The sequence below is a fragment of the Cydia strobilella genome, chromosome 1 (genome assembly GCF_947568885.1).
Source record: "Cydia strobilella chromosome 1, ilCydStro3.1, whole genome shotgun sequence".
NCBI classification, from domain to species: Eukaryota; Metazoa; Arthropoda; class Insecta; order Lepidoptera; family Tortricidae; genus Cydia; species Cydia strobilella.
This window is the reverse complement of record NC_086041.1, coordinates 17,566,513-17,584,563: the sequence shown is the minus strand read 5'-3', so window position 1 is coordinate 17,584,563 and position 18,051 is coordinate 17,566,513. Positions and strand designations below refer to the sequence as shown.

The 18,051-nt window shown below is 41.7% G+C and overlaps 1 protein-coding gene across 1 annotated transcript in view; it reads right to left on the bottom strand.

Annotated features, from left to right (window-relative positions):
* Positions 1 to 5,941: 5,941 nt before the first annotated feature.
* Positions 5,942 to 18,051, bottom strand: part of LOC134745722 (transcriptional protein SWT1-like) — a 34,599-nt gene continuing 22,489 nt past the window's right edge. Inside the window, exons 8-12 of the mRNA XM_063679818.1 lie at positions 10,770 to 10,956; positions 10,375 to 10,573; positions 9,567 to 9,704; positions 8,942 to 9,088; positions 5,942 to 6,281 (exon numbers count right to left, since the gene is read on the bottom strand). Coding sequence (XP_063535888.1) covers positions 6,197 to 6,281; positions 8,942 to 9,088; positions 9,567 to 9,704; positions 10,375 to 10,573; positions 10,770 to 10,956 — 756 coding nt within the window. The 3' untranslated portion in view covers positions 5,942 to 6,196. The remainder of the gene's footprint in view (positions 6,282 to 8,941; positions 9,089 to 9,566; positions 9,705 to 10,374; positions 10,574 to 10,769; positions 10,957 to 18,051) is intronic.

The window sequence follows — 18,051 nt, the reverse complement described above, 5'->3', positions numbered from 1 at the left end:
TTATATTTTTTTATTTACATAACAATCAGTTCTTATAAAATTGTTAGACAACACGTGCTGAATAGATGCAAAATATTTACAAATACATTAAGTCAAAATGACAGATTAAGATTAACTAATTGATTATTAGCTAATTGAGGCTTGTAGTGTAGCGCGTTTATGAATTTATGAGACCCCCTTGGGTTAGACTTTACACAATCAATTAATCTTCGGTTCCCACGTAAGTAAAATTTACAAATGTAATTCCGGACTAACTAATATATTGTATGTACTAAAACTTATAAAAGGAATCTTCAATATTTTGTTTATACTTCCTATATTGATACAATTTTGTACAAATTGCGGACTAGACTTAAGTACAGTCGCGGTCAGAGTTACTTCATTTTTATTACAAGAATGCAATTAAATTATTTATCTAATCATTACAACGTTAATTAGACATTTAATGATTATCAACTATTGTATATTTCTTCACATACTGAGACTTAAAACCAAGCTTGATAATATCCGAACGATTAGCTATGAATCAAATATAACTCTAGTATAGATTACCGACGAACGTGCAACTCTTCATGATCTATGATTAAACCAATTACTGGGATTACAGTATAGAATAGTCGCATAAAAAAGTTATATACAAATTGTATACTTACACAAAAACTAAATGCGGCCGTAAAAATAAGTGCCGTCAAGGCGGGCTATTTGAAAGTATTGGGATCAAAAGCTTTAAGTTCGTATATTTTATATTATACCATCGCCATAGTAGAAACAAATGTTATATGTATAAAGCATTTATTATTAACGTGCGTTTAGATCTGGCGAAGGCGCTTAACAGGCACTAGCAAATACAGCAATAAACAATTCGTTTTTAATACAAATACCTCGGCCACAAATCGACGAGTGGCATGGGAGGGAGTGGCGAGGGAAGTAGGCAGAGACGTAGTGTGGCCGCGCTACTCGTCATCGGCCGCCATACTGCCCTGCATCCGCTGCTCCCTCACTACTTCCCATACCACTCGTCGAGTATGTGGCCGGGGTAAAAGAATTTACGGAGACAGTTTATTGTTGAAAATACATACATTACCCTTAGTTTCATAAAAATAAGAACGGATATTTGTCTTTTAAAACTTTCGCGTTTTGAACACATATTAAATCACATTTAAAATCGGGTCTATCGCGAATTTATTTTGTTACCTTTATTTACCGACGTTTCGACACAGGTTTCACTGGTCGGACGTAGACCGACGTGCACATTCTCACCCCAAACAAGCAACACAGGAGCTGTCTTCTCATGCCTGCGAGCTCACTCAGCACAATCGCTGTCGTTAACGACTATGCGTAGGCGGGTGGCGTCACTACGTAGGGGTAAATGTAGCTGGGTGCGAGCAAGGGAGCACTGCGAACCACCCTAATTTTTATTTCTTCCCACACAAACAAATAGTGCATGGAAAGTTTAAAGTTAAAATCCAACACCGCGCAAGCGGCGAAGCGACCCATCAGGGAAGAAGTATGCGAGGGCGGGAGATCAGCTAGTGAACCCCCGACCGAAGTATGGGAGGGGTGGAAACCAGTTGATGGACCCCCGATCGTTGAAGGTGGAACTCTGAGCTCTGATAAGGAGGCGCAGAAGAGGAGAACAAAGGAGTTAAGAAGAAAGGCTGCGATTGCTGGGGAAAGGGTTGGTGTCCCAGTGGGTAAAACCAAAGGGGATGTCAAACCTGGCCCGAGCAAACGACACCAACATACAAATGTATGCCAAGTAAACCTCCAACACTGCAAGGATGCAATGTCCGAGCTTGGACAATATGTTAGGAGAGCCAAAGTTGATATAGCACTGATGCAAGAACCTTATGCGTGGAAGAATCAGGTGGCAGGCCTGGGACATCTGGGGGGAGCTCTCTACTACGACAGGAATGGTGAGCTACCTCCCAGATCATGCATATATGTGAGCAATAATATAAGAAACATGGGTACTGTCATGACCATATGTTACAGAGACCTCGTTGTTGTGGAGACACACTTCATGACGAAAAAAGGGATAAGATACAAGGTGGCGCTGGGGTTCTGCTACCTGCCGGGCGACGGGGTGGCACCTACAAAAGAACTAGAAGATACGGTACTGATGTACAGAGGGAAGAGAATACCCCTAATTATTGGCTGCGACGCTAACGCACATCATGAGGTGTGGGGTAGCACCGACACTAATGAAAGGGGCGAGTCCCTAATAGAATTCATAATTAGCAACGACCTAGAAATTATAAACACAGGTAACACACCAACGTTTATAACGAGGGCAAGGAGAGAAGTGCTTGATATTACCCTAGCAACGAAAGAGATGCGCGACAAGGTAAAGAACTGGAGGGTGGATGAGGGGGATAGCATGTCTGACCACCGCAGAATACTCTACAGTATCGAATGTCGCTTAGAGAAGATGAGGGTAAGAAATCCACATAAAACTGACTGGACGAAGTACGAAGAGGAGCTAAGAGAATCAGCTATCTCGGGAATCAGATATGAGAATGTGAATGACCTAGAAAATGGGGCACTCAGACTGAAAGAGATCATAATAGGAGCATACCACAAGGCGTGCCCGGAGAAACTAGTACAAACAGGGAAAGGGCAGCCTTGGTGGAACAGAGAATTGCAGAAGGAAAGGAAGAAGGTGCGTAGGGCAATGAGAGTAGCAACAAAAAGGGATGACTCTCAGAGCTGGGACGCGTACAGAGAAGTCAGGAACAAATACACCAGACTGAGAGAGAAAGCTAGACTAGAGGGCTGGAGGAGGTTCACGGGAGACATAAACAGCTATTCAGAGGGAGCGCGAGTAGTGAAACTGCTGGCGGGAGACCGAGCGTTCCAACTGGGTAGTCTGAGAGTGAATGGAGACTTAGTCACGGAACCGGAAGAGATACTAAGCGTCATGCTGAAATCACATTTTCCGGACTGCGAAGAGGTGACGGAAATAGAGGAACAGGAAGGTCGGGAGGAGTCCGACTGGGCGGCGGCATTGGAGGTGGTAGAGGAGGAGAGGGTAGAATGGGCGATTAGCTCCTTTGCGTCCTTCAAGGCTGCGGGCCCTGACGGAGTACTGCCGGCACTACTGCAGAAAGGATATAGATACATAAAAGATGACCTAGTGGAATTATATAGGGCAAGTATAGCACTAAGCTACATTCCAGAGGTATGGAGAGAGGTAAGGGTGGTCTTTCTGCCAAAACCGTGTAAGAAATCGTACCAAGAAGCGAAGTCATTTAGAAGCATAAGTCGGACGTCGTTTGTACTAAAGGCTTTAGAGAGGTGATAGATAAGCATATAAGAGAGAAAGTGGAAAGCAGCGGAGACCCGCTACACGGGAATCAGCACGCTTACATGGCAGGAAAGTCAACGGAGACAGCCCTACACAACCTAACGGCAAGGGCGGAAAGGACATTAGAAACGAGACAATTCGCATTAGGCTGCTTCTTTGAAGTAGAGGGGGCCTTTGAGGCCTTTAAGGCAACCTTTGAGGCCGTAGAGGAAAGCCTGAAGAGAGAGGGTATCCGACCGACAATAGCGCAATGGATAGAAAGAATGCTCAAAGGCAGATCCATAACGGCGAAGTTGGGAGGAGCAACAAAGAAGATCAGTCCAAGAAGAGGGTTCCCACAAGGTGGATGTCTGTCCCCCCTGATGTGGTGCCTACTGCTAGACTCAATGGTGAAAGGGCTCAACAAAGGGGGCGTGTACATGCAGGCTTACTCTGATGACGGAGTGCTACTAGTGAGAGGGACGGTTCTTAGCGTCATAAGAGATATAATGATAAGAGGTCTCAGACAGGTTCTGGGGTGGTGTAGAGAGAGAGGATTGGATCTCAATCCGTCTAAAATAAAGCTAGTGTTATTCACTAATAGAAGGATAAAGGAGATAAAACCCATAAAGATACAAGGTATGGAACTAGAAATGGTGGACGAGATGAAATATCTGGGCGTTACTCTAGACAGTACACTCAGGTACAAAACTCACATCAAGGAGCAGACGGCAAAAGCTATAAAAACACTGTTTCAATGCAAAAGGGCAGTGGGAAAGAACTGGGGGCTGAAGCCAGGAATGATCCACTGGATCTACAAGGCGGTAATACTACCCAGGGTGCTATATGGGGCCGTGATATGGTGGCATAGGGCACATATTAAAGAATATCAAAAAGACCTAACCAAAGTACAGAGAGAGAGAGCGGAGAGATTAGCGTGCCTCATGATGACAGGGGCTATGAGAACGACCCCGACACATGCAATGGAGGTTATGCTAGGTTTGAAGCCACTCTGGATTGAGGTGGAGAAAAGGGCCACTGAGCAGTGGTATAGAATGAAAGCATGCAAGGAATGGAGGGGAAGCTGCGTGGACAAGAGACACGCGCTGATACAAAGAGAGGCATTATCAAAATTTGAGATGTTGATGGCCAATAACGACCTTATAAAGAGGCAGGAGATATCTGATAAGAAATATAGAGTACATATAGGACAGAGAGACAACTGGAAGGTGGAAGTCAGACACCCGACGACTATCTGCTTTACGGATGGCTCAAGAAGAAGCTCGTCGAAACTAGCAGGAGCGGGCATAGTGATCCCTAAACTGGGAGAGAAAGTATCAATACCACTGGGTAGATATGCTAGCGTGTTCCAAGCAGAGGTATGTGCTATATAGCGCATTGCGCACGTATAGTAAAATAGAGTGTGCAGCAAGAGGGTGCTGTTGTAATATACACAGATAGCCAAGCAGCACTGAAGGCACTAAAGAAAATATCGGTTACCTTCCTCTCTGGTGAGAGAATGTCGAGAGGAGCTTAACTCGATAAGCAAGTAAAGAAGCGTTACGGTGGCATGGGTACCAGGACACCAGGGAGTAACGGGAAATGAGAAAGCGAACGAGCTGGCGAGGATAGGGGCGGAGACGGGATATATAGGTCCGGAACCGGCTCTGCCCATGTCAGCGGATGTCACGAAGGGAGTCATAGAGAAGGTAAAAGAGATAAAAGCACAGAGAGTATGGGAAGAAGAGGCTGGATGTAGACAGTCGAAGATGATGATTAAAGGTATAGATCACAGGAGAACCAGGTATCTTTTGAAACTAGGTAAGAGCAGTCTAAGACTATTGACAGGTATCATTACAGGTCATAACACTCTCAACAGACACCTTAAGATAATGGAAATTAGCAGAGACGCCTCCTGTCCACATTGTGGTAAGGAGGAGACTAGCTTTCACTCACTAGCAGAGTGTATTATGTATGCGGCATCGCGATATAATACATTCGGTAGAGACACGCTGAGAGGGAATGAACTAAAGGACGTCGAACTTAAAGATGTCCTTCTGTTCTGCAGGAAAACAAGAAGATTTGAGGAGAATAGTGTGGGAATGACGCCGGGACAGTAACCTGCAGCTCCAACTTCAGGGAACTGGGCTGAATGAACGCGACACGTGATCGACAGCCCGCCTGCCTCCGGCCGGGCGTCCCTACACTACATCTACATCTACATCTACATCTACAAATGTGCTCTAAGAACAAATTAAATTATTTTCTATGAAAATATTTTAATATGTGGTTTTTCAAGTAGACACACTACTATTTAAACTATAAACCGAAATAAATGTCATATACGAAGGAAAAAATGACCAAAACCTCCAGTGTCCAGAGCTGGAATCGAACCAGCGTACCCCGTTTACCGGACAGGTGCCTGAACCGCTCGGCTATCCGGTCACGGTGGCATGGGTCGAAATTTCCAAGCCATTTGCCAGGGGGCGCCACAAGCCTTCGGGAATTGTCATATACTTGGAAATTTCGACCAATGCCACCGTGACCGGATAGCCGAGCGGTTCAGGCATCTGTCCGGTAAACGGGGTACGCTGGTTCGATTCCATTTCTGGACACTGGAGGCTTTGGTCATTTTTTCCTTCGTATATGACATTTATTTCGGTCTACAAATGTGATTTAATATGAATATTTATCATTGTGTCTTTGTACATTACTTTAATGTAACGTGCAGCTCGCGTGCATTAAATGAGAAGTTTGAGAATGGCGCACTAGTGTCACACCCGTCAGATCTGAACGCACCTATGCGATTGCCCTGGCCCTGGTGAGTCGTGAAACATCCAAATAGCCCACCACGGCGGTGATCTAACACGCTAGACGGAATATTCGAGTAACTGACCACGACATTACGTTCTACTTGCACGCGACGCGCTCCTTGCACAGGTCGAGCAGCTCCTTCAGCTGCGCGAACTTGGTGTGAGCCTCTTCCAGCATGTTCCTGTCAAAATTTAAGACAGTTTCAAACTGCTGATTGGGTTGGTGATACATACCTAGTTATACCTCATAAATAATAAAACTTTATACCTCAAGGTAAACAAACAAACCAATTTACCTTTATTACTTCGTAATCTCGCACTTTTTAAGGACAACCAAATTAATATTTCAGAGAAAATAACAAATAAACAAATTTGTTTACATTATTATCAATCTATATTAACCTCCACTTTATGTATCTAAAGTAAAATGCACAGAAAATTATCGTATGTATTTTATACTATACTACAAAGCTGTCAGGCATTTATTCCACAATTAATATTGCTACTAGGTCAAGAATCAGTAAACCTCACGATGTTTTAAGCCGCATGGTTTTACTATTATATGATTGATATACAGTAATGTGACGTCACGGCCAATCCACAACGATAAAATATCCTCAGATTGTGCATGTGCATCTGACGACTGTCGCGGTTGATAATACCTCACGGAGTCTTTGAACAGCACCATCTCCCAGTGGAACCAGTGCTCATCGCTCGGGTCTGAAGGGAAGTACTCAACGTATGTATACCTGCACTAAATGCAGAATTTCTTTAAGCTGTGCGTGTGGATCTGGCAGCTGTTGCGGCTGATGAGGTTCAAGGAGTCTGAACACCATCTCTAGATGGAACCAGTGCACATCGCTCGGGTCTGAAGGGAAGTACTCAACATATGTATACCTGCACTTGATGCAGAATATCCTCAGGCTGTGCGTGTGGATCTGGCAGCTGTTGCGGCTGATGAGGTTTACGGAGTCTGAACACCATCTCTAGATGGAACCAGTGCCCATCGCTCGAGTCTGAATGGAAGTACTCAACATATGTATACCTGCACTTGATGCAGAATATCCTCAAGCTGTGCGTGTGGATCTGGCAGCTGTTGCGGCTGATGAGGTTCACGGAGTCTGAACACCATCTCTATATGGAACCAGTGCCCATCGCTCGGGTCTGAAGGGAAATAGTCAACATATGTACGTATATACATAACACTTGATGCAGAATATCCTCAGGCTGTGCGTGTGGATCTGGCAGCTGTTGCGGCTGATGAGTTTCACGGAGTCTGAACACCATCTCTAGATGGAACCAGTGCCCATCGCTCGGGTCTGAATGGAAGTACTCAACATATGTATACCTGCACTTGATGCAGAATATCCTCAGGCTGTGCGTGTGGATCTGGCAGCTGTTGCGGCTGATGAGTTTCACGGAGTCTGAACACCATCTCTAGATGGAACCAGTGCCCATCGCTCGGGTCTGAATGGAAGTACTCAACGTATGTATACCTGCACTTAGTGCAGAATATCCTTAGGCTGTGCGTGTGGATCTGGCAGCTGTTGCGGCTGATGAGGTTTACGGAGTCTGAACACCATCTCTAGATGGAACCAGTGCCCATCGCTCGAGTCTGAATGGAAGTACTCAACATATGTATACCTGCACTTGATGCAGAATATCCTCAAGCTGTGCGTGTGGATCTGGCAGCTGTTGCGGCTGATGAGGTTCACGGAGTCTGAACACCATCTCTATATGGAACCAGTGCCCATCGCTCGGGTCTGAAGGGAAATAGTCAACATATGTACGTATATACATAACACTTGATGCAGAATATCCTCAGGCTGTGCGTGTGGATCTGGCAGCTGTTGCGGCTGATGAGTTTCACGGAGTCTGAACACCATCTCTAGATGGAACCAGTGCCCATCGCTCGGGTCTGAATGGAAGTACTCAACATATGTATACCTGCACTTGATGCAGAATATCCTCAGGCTGTGCGTGTGGATCTGGCAGCTGTTGCGGCTGATGAGTTTCACGGAGTCTGAACACCATCTCTAGATGGAACCAGTGCCCATCGCTCGGGTCTGAATGGAAGTACTCAACGTATGTATACCTGCACTTAGTGCAGAATATCCTTAGGCTGTGCGTGTGGATCTGGCAGCTGTTGCGGCTGATGAGGTTCACGGAGTCTGAACACCATCTCTAGATGGAACCAGTGCACATCGCTCGGGTCTGAAGGGAAGTACTCAACATATGTATACCTGCAATTGATGCAGAATATCCTCAGGCTGTGCGTGTGGATCTGGCAGCTGTTGCGGCTGATGAGGTTTACGGAGTCTGAACACCATCTCTAGATGGAACCAGTGCCCATCGCTCGAGTCTGAATGGAAGTACTCAACATATGTATACCTGCACTTGATGCAGAATATCCTCAAGCTGTGCGTGTGGATCTGGCAGCTGTTGCGGCTGATGAGGTTCACGGAGTCTGAACACCATCTCTAGATGGAACCAGTGCCCATCGCTCGGGTCTGAAGGGAAATAGTCAACATATGTATGTATATACATAACACTTGATGCAGAATATCCTCAGGCTGTGCGTGTGGATCTGGCAGCTGTTGCGGCTGATGAGTTTCACGGAGTCTGAACACCATCTCTAGATGGAACCAGTGCCCATCGCTCGGGTCTGAATGGAAGTACTCAACATATGTATACCTGCACTTGATGCAGAATATCCTCAGGCTGTGCGTGTGGATCTGGCAGCTGTTGCGGCTGATGAGGTTCACGGAGTCTGAACACCATCTCTAGATGGAACCAGTGCCCATCGCTCGGGTCTGAAGGGAAATAGTCAACATATGTATACCTGCACTTGATGCAGAATATCCTCAGGCTGTGCGTGTGGATCTGGCGGCTGTCGCGGCTGATGAGGTTCACGGAGTCTTTGAACACCATCTCCAGGCGCGACACGTGCTCGTCCAAGCTCGGGTCTGAAGGGTCTATACTTAATGCGCTGAAAATAAAGGAATAGCTCTAATTCTTGTAAAATATTCTGCTACTCTGTTTATGTCTTAGATTATTAATGAACAAGGAATACACACTAGGAACACAGTTATAGAATGCAAAAATTACATTGCCTAAAAGGCAAAGCATCATCGTTCAGGAAATTGCTATCCTTCTCAAATATATAAATTTGTCATTATTAATGTAAAATGTAGGTTTGGTCTAGCATGTCAGAAAGAAATACGGAGGTCGTCTGCAGTAGGTTGTCCTCCTTCGTAGAAGATACACCTAAAAATGGCTAAAATACTAAGAAAACGCGATGGTAGCAAACAGCCGCAAGGCCAGCTTTCCATAAAGCGAAAGCCTATGGACGCTTGCAGAGGTTTAAAGAGCACGCAGAGTGCACCCTAGGAAACTGCTAACGTTACTCAACATCAGCAAGGTTAGCAGCAGGCAGTTGTATGTGTATTACAAGTATTACAACTTACCCTTTGATGGCCATGGTGAGATAGTTGACCTGGTTGCTGAACATGGGCAACTTGCTGGTGATGACGTCGAGGGGGTCGTCCGTCGGCAGCTTGTCCTCTATGCTGTGCGCCACGCCCAAGCCCGTCGCCAGCTTTGCACTGATTAATTACGAAAAAAAAATTATGATTTCCCCATAGAAGTAGTTGGCAAGGAGAAAAATAATAAAATAATAAATATTTGTCATTTAGTTAAGTTTAGTCTAAGCCTTCTTTGCATGCTTTGTTAAGCAGAATGTATTGGACATCTTTATATTGTAAGAACTTGTTTTGTGTACTACATTCTTGCAAATGAATAAATAATTTAATGATTTAAGTAGCAATGAGCGAGTTTTTTATATAGAGACTGGTATTAACACAACTATCATAATTATTTAATTATGCATCGCTTTCATTCTCATATATATTCCCTTTATTAGTGAAAATAATAATCATCTACATCTATTTGTAAGTTTCCAAGCAGGGAGAATACGCAATCGCTAATCACTTTTATTACAATATATACAAGGCAGGTTATAAGTCAGACTCGTCATTGTAGAATGTTCGCGATCCCAGGACGCCTCCCCAAACTATCCCCAAATGGCACATTGTGGAATCCGTGGGAAAAGCCATTTAGTGGGTAGGCTCCACCCCCTCTTTCTTAGTGGAAAAAGCCGGGAGGTGAGAGTCCCACATATCCCCTCAAAATGAGCCGACCTCAGGCCCGAGGGACGATGCATATTTGCATAACATTTCCACACCGTCAAAAAAAATGGTCATAAGTCAGACTCACCAGTAGCTAGAGAACACAGTCCAGATTCCCTCAAAGGCCTCTATAACGGGCAACTCTGGCCGGGGATCACGCTTCTCCAGCCGCTCCACGGTCATCTTTGCTAGCTCCATGTATTCGGGAATTATTAGGCATTTACGAGCTATGTCCAGGCAGAGCTCTTTGAAATTCGTTACTTCCGACTGCGACAGAGACTTGGGGTCTGTAAAGAAATTGGTGTGGAAATTTGTTTATCAGAAAAGCTGCTATAGTATAACTAAGTAAACTTATTACATGTAGAAACTTCGGAGTTCACTTCTGATAGACAATGAAAGCACAGAATTCCATAATAAAAAAAATACGGTTTGTTTGGCAAAAAGTGCAAATTAAGAGTTATTAAAATTGCTAATTTAGTGTACCTTTGCTCTCAATAGAAGCAAGAGAATTCTTCAAATCAGTAATTAAATGTTCTATTCTTGGGAAGACCTCGTTGAAGACCGCCACCCAGTGCTTGAGCAAACACTGCAGCACATCTGCAAGCGTCCAAGGAGGTGGTTTGAAGAGCACATGCTTCCATAAGTTGTTGTATTTCGCTCGCATTTCATTCTGAAAACATTCAATAAATGTAGGCTTCACACGAAATTAGGGAGTATTACTGCATTGTTCTGCCGCCAGAGTGCAGCACTAGTGCACATCCTAAACCATAGAGTAACTTGTACATAACATGCCTTAAACAAGTTTTTGACAAGTTTTCACTGTGACATTGATGCGTCAAAAGGCGGTTTGTTTCTCAGAATAATAACTAAAGCAAAGCCGGGCAAAAATAAGAGCTTGGTAAAAAGTATCGTATTCACAACACGCTAGACACATTTACATTGCCAGACATATTTACAGAAATAAAAGCTCATACAAATTGGTAAACCAAACTCAAAGTTACTCGTTAAGACGAAATCTCCATCTAGCACTACCACGGTCGAATTTTGTTCAGTTCAAAAAAAGCATAACCCTTCGGGTGGCAGCACTGTTACATCAAAAAGCTGTCAAGTGGCGGCGCCATTTTGCGCGAAAATGCTTAAGTGTCAGAGGGTCTGACGTAGTCTGACGGGTGGTCAATAAGAAATTGGCGGGTGTTACAAATTTGACGATTATTGTTTATTTTTGTATGAAGGTTACACATAAAACGCATGGCGCTATAATAAGTATGAGATAGGCTATTAATTACGTTGACAAACATATATTTTCGATATATGTGCAATTCGCTAATCCTCATTTAACCTAGGCCGAGCAAAAGTTTTCCGGATTTTTATATAGAAGAGTCTAGAAATACAAAATAAAAGCACTATTTCAAAGAAAAAGAATTTTATTGACAGTATTACACATGTATATACAAGGAAAGGTAATAAAATTATACCTTTGCATAAATCTTTTATACATTACAAGCATGTCAAAGTTGGATCTGAAATCTGTCAAGTAAAACATCAGTCAAAAACTGAGTAATCTTTCAAATCTTGTTTTGTTATCATTTATTAATCAAGCGTTTCAAATTATATATTTATTTTGCAGAATGCCTCATAAAATATGCATTTTCACCGACTTTTGTAACAAAACTTCCGATTTAAAAAAAAATGAGTCTATTAATATGGCACTTGAAAGCTAAAGTAGAAAGATGACCTTCGTACATTGTTTCATAATACCAAGTTCCTAAAGTTGTTCAAATTACAATTTGTAGGTTTTACAACTACATTAAATAACATTACAAAAATTAATAAATACAATGCCTTTTTTTATTAGAAAACTGCATAACACTGTGACAAAAATCTAAAAAATTATTACTAACACTTTTTTACCAGGGCTACATTAGTATGGATACGACTTCTGATATTTTTTTATGTTGAATGTGAACTACTAATAAGAGGTAAATTGTACAAATTTTAGCCCAGCTTAATAAAAAAACCAGTGGTTAGCTAGATTAAAAACAAATATAGCCAAACTGAAACTTTTACGTTTTAGTTAGTTAGTTAGTTAGTTAGTATTGCTGGGCATTTTCCGCAACTCGACATCCATTGTGCCTATTTTGCGTGAAACGAGGTAGCGCTACTCTAACCACCCCAGCTCCTCCACGAAGCCGAGCAAAGTCTTCAGGTTGCTAGTTGCCTCCTTTAGTGTGCATGGATTCCCTAGGTATTTGCTCCAGTACTTGTTGTGCAGTTGTCTGTGATGTTGTTCTAGCTGGTTGTGTATGTAGGATATTGGTAGGGGCATGATTGGCTCGGTCCATATGTGTTTCTGAACCTTTCCTGGCCAGTTCATCCGCTGCATCGTTTCCTCTTGATCCACTATGCCCCTTTATCCATTGTACTGTTACTTTGTTGCCTTCTTTGCTCACTTCAGTGAGACTCCGATGACATTCAAGTATAAGCTCTGAAGTAAGTTTGTCGCTGCATAGCGCTTGTAGTACCGATTTACTGTCTGACAGTATTAGTATGGTTTCGTGTTTCACTTGTCGTCTTGTAATAGCATTGCAAGCTTCTATTATTCCTACACATTCAGCTTGGAATACCGTATTGTGTTCACCAAGGGATTTTATGATGTGTATGTTCAGGTCCTCTGAGAAGACACCACATCCTGTCCCTTCATTTGTTTTTGAGCCATCTGTAAATATTCTTAGGTTTATTTGGTTTAGTCCTTCTTTCGGATCTTCTGTTAACGATATGGCGTAATCTCTCCAAAAGATCATAGTTTTTGGTATTTTGTCGATAGGCGCTTCCAGCATGGGCAGTTTTGAGATCGTATTTTCATAGATCTTCTTGTGCGATGAGCTGAAAGATGTCCATAGGTTTAGATTTTTCAAACGAAGAGCTGTGGCAGCCGCTTTTTTCTGCTTTTACGTTTGTATCTGCTAGTGCTTTAAATTAAAGTAACCAAACGCATGCAAAACTTTTACATGTGTGTATCTAATAGGGATTCAAATTATACAAAGAAACGTACAAAGATATGGTACACGTCCATCCATACTTCCATTCCATACTAATATTATAAATGCGAAAGTGTGTATGTCTGTCTGTCTGTGTGTTACCTCTTCACGCTTAAACCGCTGAACCGATTTAGTTGAAATTTAGCATAGAGTCCCGGAGAAGGACACAGGATAGTTTTTATTCCGAAAATCGTCCCATAAGAGGAAGAGGGTGAAAAGCGGGGTGTAATTGAGATAATTAATGAATTGGCTGATAATTCGTTTAAACAATTAAGCATACGCTCAAATTGAATGATTGCTATTAGACTATATCCAGGCGCTATTCTTACTCTAGCTGTGGTTACTAAGTCCACGCAGACGAAGTCACGGGCAAAATCTAGTAATATATGCATAAATGATACTTACACTAAAACAATGTATATAAGCTAAATACTTTATTTTAGTGTGTGTAAGTAGATACTTACAAAATATAAGTGTAATACAAAATATAAGTAATATATTTACAAAGCAAGGGGAGAAACAAACAGGTTTGTTGCAGCCCACACAGTACATAGTTGTGCGCTTTTTTTTGCATACAACACACACTAGTCGGTGGCGTCCTTTACTATGCGGTATGAACGGGTATTCAGCCAGGTGGTGTTGTCGCACGCTGTACACCTTTGTACTGGCAGAGCTGGCAGGTGGTGCATGGATCGGAAGACGTGGGGTGTGGCAATCTATTACTTCTCTGATCAAGTGGCATCGGAATTCTCTATGAGGTATTTGGTTATTGGCTTTGAACAGTTTTAACAATATGCAGCAATACGCAGCATGTGCTGCCCCCTCTACCACCACGAGTACGCACACCTCTACTTCTGCTTCTTCCTCCTCGCGTGCGTGCACTTCATTAGAATCAAAGCAAAGCAAATAAACATACATGCATGTTAGTACAAGCCAAATCCCTTTAGCATAAAAAAAAAACTTTAACCAAATCAAACGAGATAAAAAAAATAAACACTAAACAGAAGTATTATCCATACTTTTCTATCTTCTTTTAAAACTGAACAAAATGGCCACACTCGCGACCTTGAATCTTGAGTGTCGGTATGTCGAGTATGGCACTTTTAAATGAAATATTATTGAGTTTTCAATTAAAATATTTTAGACTATCGTTGCCAAATAGTTAACCCAGTGATTTTAGTTTTACTTTAGGTTATTAGTATTATATATACCTAAATAAACGCCCAAATCCTCAGAACCAAACTCGTTCATGGCCCGATTCTTAGAAGTAAAATACCAAAGTAATATGTAAAAACATAACAAATGGACGGTAAAACTATTGTAAACTGTTTATTACTTACCCAGGCATATCATATTAAAACCGCATACACTTCTTTAAATAGATAAACACTTAAAATCATGTTTTATTGAGCACCAAATATTTGATGATTGCCCTGTGTCCACACGCTTTATAAATCAACGTGTTTCTACGAATATTTATATTAGAGACACTTGTTTTTATTGCTAGAAATGTTTCTTGTGTTTTCCATAAGCTATTGATAAAGTTTACATAGCTTTAGCTGCGCGCGCAAACGTTGAATTTCCCGCCAAATATGCAATGACCAATTGTGACCGCCCAACGTGTGACGTCATCACGCTCTGTCGAATTCGCGCCAAAAATTATGAGCGTTTCAACCGCTCAAAAATTTTCAACATTTTAAATATTTTTTAATAAAATAATGTTAAGGTTTACAATAGTATTTTATACAATCGTGATATAATAGAGAGCTTTTCAGTCGAGTATCGTGTTTAAGCAACGAAGCTTGCTGAGTTGCTTAAGTTAAGGTACGAGAAATAAAACTATGAAAACGGATTATATCGCGTATATTGAATTTATAATACATCCCGACGTTTCGAACTCTTATTAAGGTGAATATTAAGGTACGAGATTGAAAAGCTTGATTATAGTTTTGAATGATTCACGGTTAGTTTCACTAGACTTATATTGACCGGGATATAGACCGTGATTACCTTTTGTATTATTTGTGAGCTCCCGATATTTCGACGCAGTTACATGCATCATGTTCACGGGTGACTGAAGATAGCGGGTGGGTGTCAAAGTTGTGTAGACAGCGCTCTGTCTACCCTCATTCTTGCGCGTCGGCTGCGTTCACTTTCAACGTTACCAACGGTCGCATTCACACTTGTTGGTCCGGTCGCGTTCACACTCCAACGAGTGTCCAAACACACTACACTCACGGTGTCACTACGCGTGTTTGATTCGGATATCTCTGGTTTTTTACACAAACAAATCACAGGATTCCACACATTTGACAGTTTAAACCCATCTTCACGATTAAAATTTTTGTATTTGTGAATTTCAACGGCTTCTCTTACCAATCTTGGTATATAGTGGCGTTCTGTCGAAATGACCTTGGGACTATGCAACTCGATCCAGTGATTTGTACCCGACTCAAGGAGATGCTGAGCAATAGCTGACTTGCGAACATCATTGTGAATGCGACCAACAAGTGTGAATGCGACCGTTGGTAACGTTGAAAGTGAACGCAGCCGACGCGCAAGAATGAGGGTAGACAGAGCGCTGTCTACACAACTTTGACACCCACCCGCTATCTTCAGTCACCCGTGAACATGATGCATGTAACTGCGTCGAAATATCGGGAGCTCACAAATAATACAAAAGGTAATCACGGTCTATATCCCGGTCAATATAAGTCTAGTGAAGCTTGATTATATCACTATTGTATACAATACTTTTTCTACGAGACAAAAAAATAATATTTTCAACTAGTAGAATCATATACTTAAGTAAACAAACCAAAAGTATACAGCTAAGATACGCGAGCTGCCGCGACCCGCGATACCTTCATACTCGTACGCGCACCGGCCGCCGGGCCCGGCGCCCCCGGCGGGTTGGTCAACGACACCTCCTCGTAACTCATGAGACCCTGGTACCTGCTCCGCGCTAAATTCAATTTTAAGACAGTTTTTTTCTCGATTTTGGCCACCGTAGCCTATGGAGACTAACAAGCAACGCTAAGCGGTTTTCGTAGGATATGGATGTTGCTATATAAAGGGTGTCACATGCGCGTTTATGACTTATGAAGCAATTGTTGGCCAACCAATCACAAAGCAGATACGACGCAGCAGCGTGTTTAAGTAGACTAATTTGCATTGAATCGAGTCTCCTTAAACAAGAAATATTTTACTGAAATGTATGAAGTTCTATTTTCAAAATTTTTATAATTGACTAAACCGTATCGATAAAATTCTTATGCTTGAGTCGGAAGTGCCATAGACTATCCAACGTTGAAAAGAGTAAGGTTGTAGTGTTGCATGTGAAGTCGAAATACACAGATTATACTCGACGAGTAGAAAAAAGTATTTTCTCAAACATGCTATGTAATATTGATATTACGTTCTTTATATTAGGCTGGGAAGTATCACGACTCCGGCGCGGCTAGACGAGGGCCCTGTAATGAAATTTCATACAAAGTTGCAGGCCTAGGCCGGGAAGTGGCTCTTTTTTAATTTCCATTTCACATATATTTGTGACACAGCATCATGGCATTCAGCCAAAAAAAAAACTATAACCAATATTTGCTTATGGTTCGGAATGACATTCTGCCAATACCCCTTTAAAAAAAACAATAAACGATAATTAATATATTTTGCAGTTTTATTTGTATCGAATTTACAAAAAATATATAAATAAAACATTATTAACAAATTCCCATAATATTGAATTGCAAATTTACCTACAATACAGATTTAAAATATAGTTGGTCAAACCAGTTTGTCAGTAAATAAGAACAAAAAAACTATACTCATCCTTTTCTTTTGGGTAAGACAAAGATAGTATGATTATCTCTGTCTATGTTTGAAATGAGACAGTCCTTTGACAAACTATATTCTATTTAAATATTAGCGGTAAAAATGTCTACTCAAACACGCGTAGGTGTTTTTTAAATCGTTTTGGAGGTAAAGTTGAACATTTTTCATTGTGTATCTTAGCGATGGGACGAGTCCACTTTTTTCCAATTCGAATGATTCGAATTGATTCGTCTGCTGATTCGAATTGAAACTCGAGTTGATTCGACTCGACGAAAATGTTTGGTTGGCGGCCGTAGGATCGAAGGATCGTGATTCGCGACACGGCAACCGGGTCCAACGTGCACGGATAAGGCCCGCAAACTCGAGTTGTAACGGCGAGTCAAGTGGTACACAGAGATATCAGATTAAGTAAAAGGGACATCGCCAGACCTAACAAGGTCAAGGACATAGTCTAAGAAACGATAACTAATTTTTACGTACCTTCACCTCTTAATTGATTCAATCTAAGACGTATGTTATGTGTAGTAAGTATGTTAGATAATGTGTGGACTGAGAAATTGTAGCTCCATGTGGTTAATATATAGATAAAGATCCTTATATGTGTCTCAAAAAGTATACATATATAATATGTGTGCAATTGTGATCCGCAGAGAAAAGTTTACAGGTCATTTTTGTTCATTTTGATGAATTTTTCATTATTTTTCTCCGTAATAAGAAACTAATCAAAATAGAAACGATAAAAAGGAAATTCCCCATTTTGGGCCGTATTTTATTTCGTTTTTAAAATGTTTCTTGTTATTGATGCATTTCTTATTACTAGAAAATATTTTTTTGTTTACGCCATAGTAAAGAAAGTGTCCAAACAAACAAAATCTTTTCACCAATGTAAACCA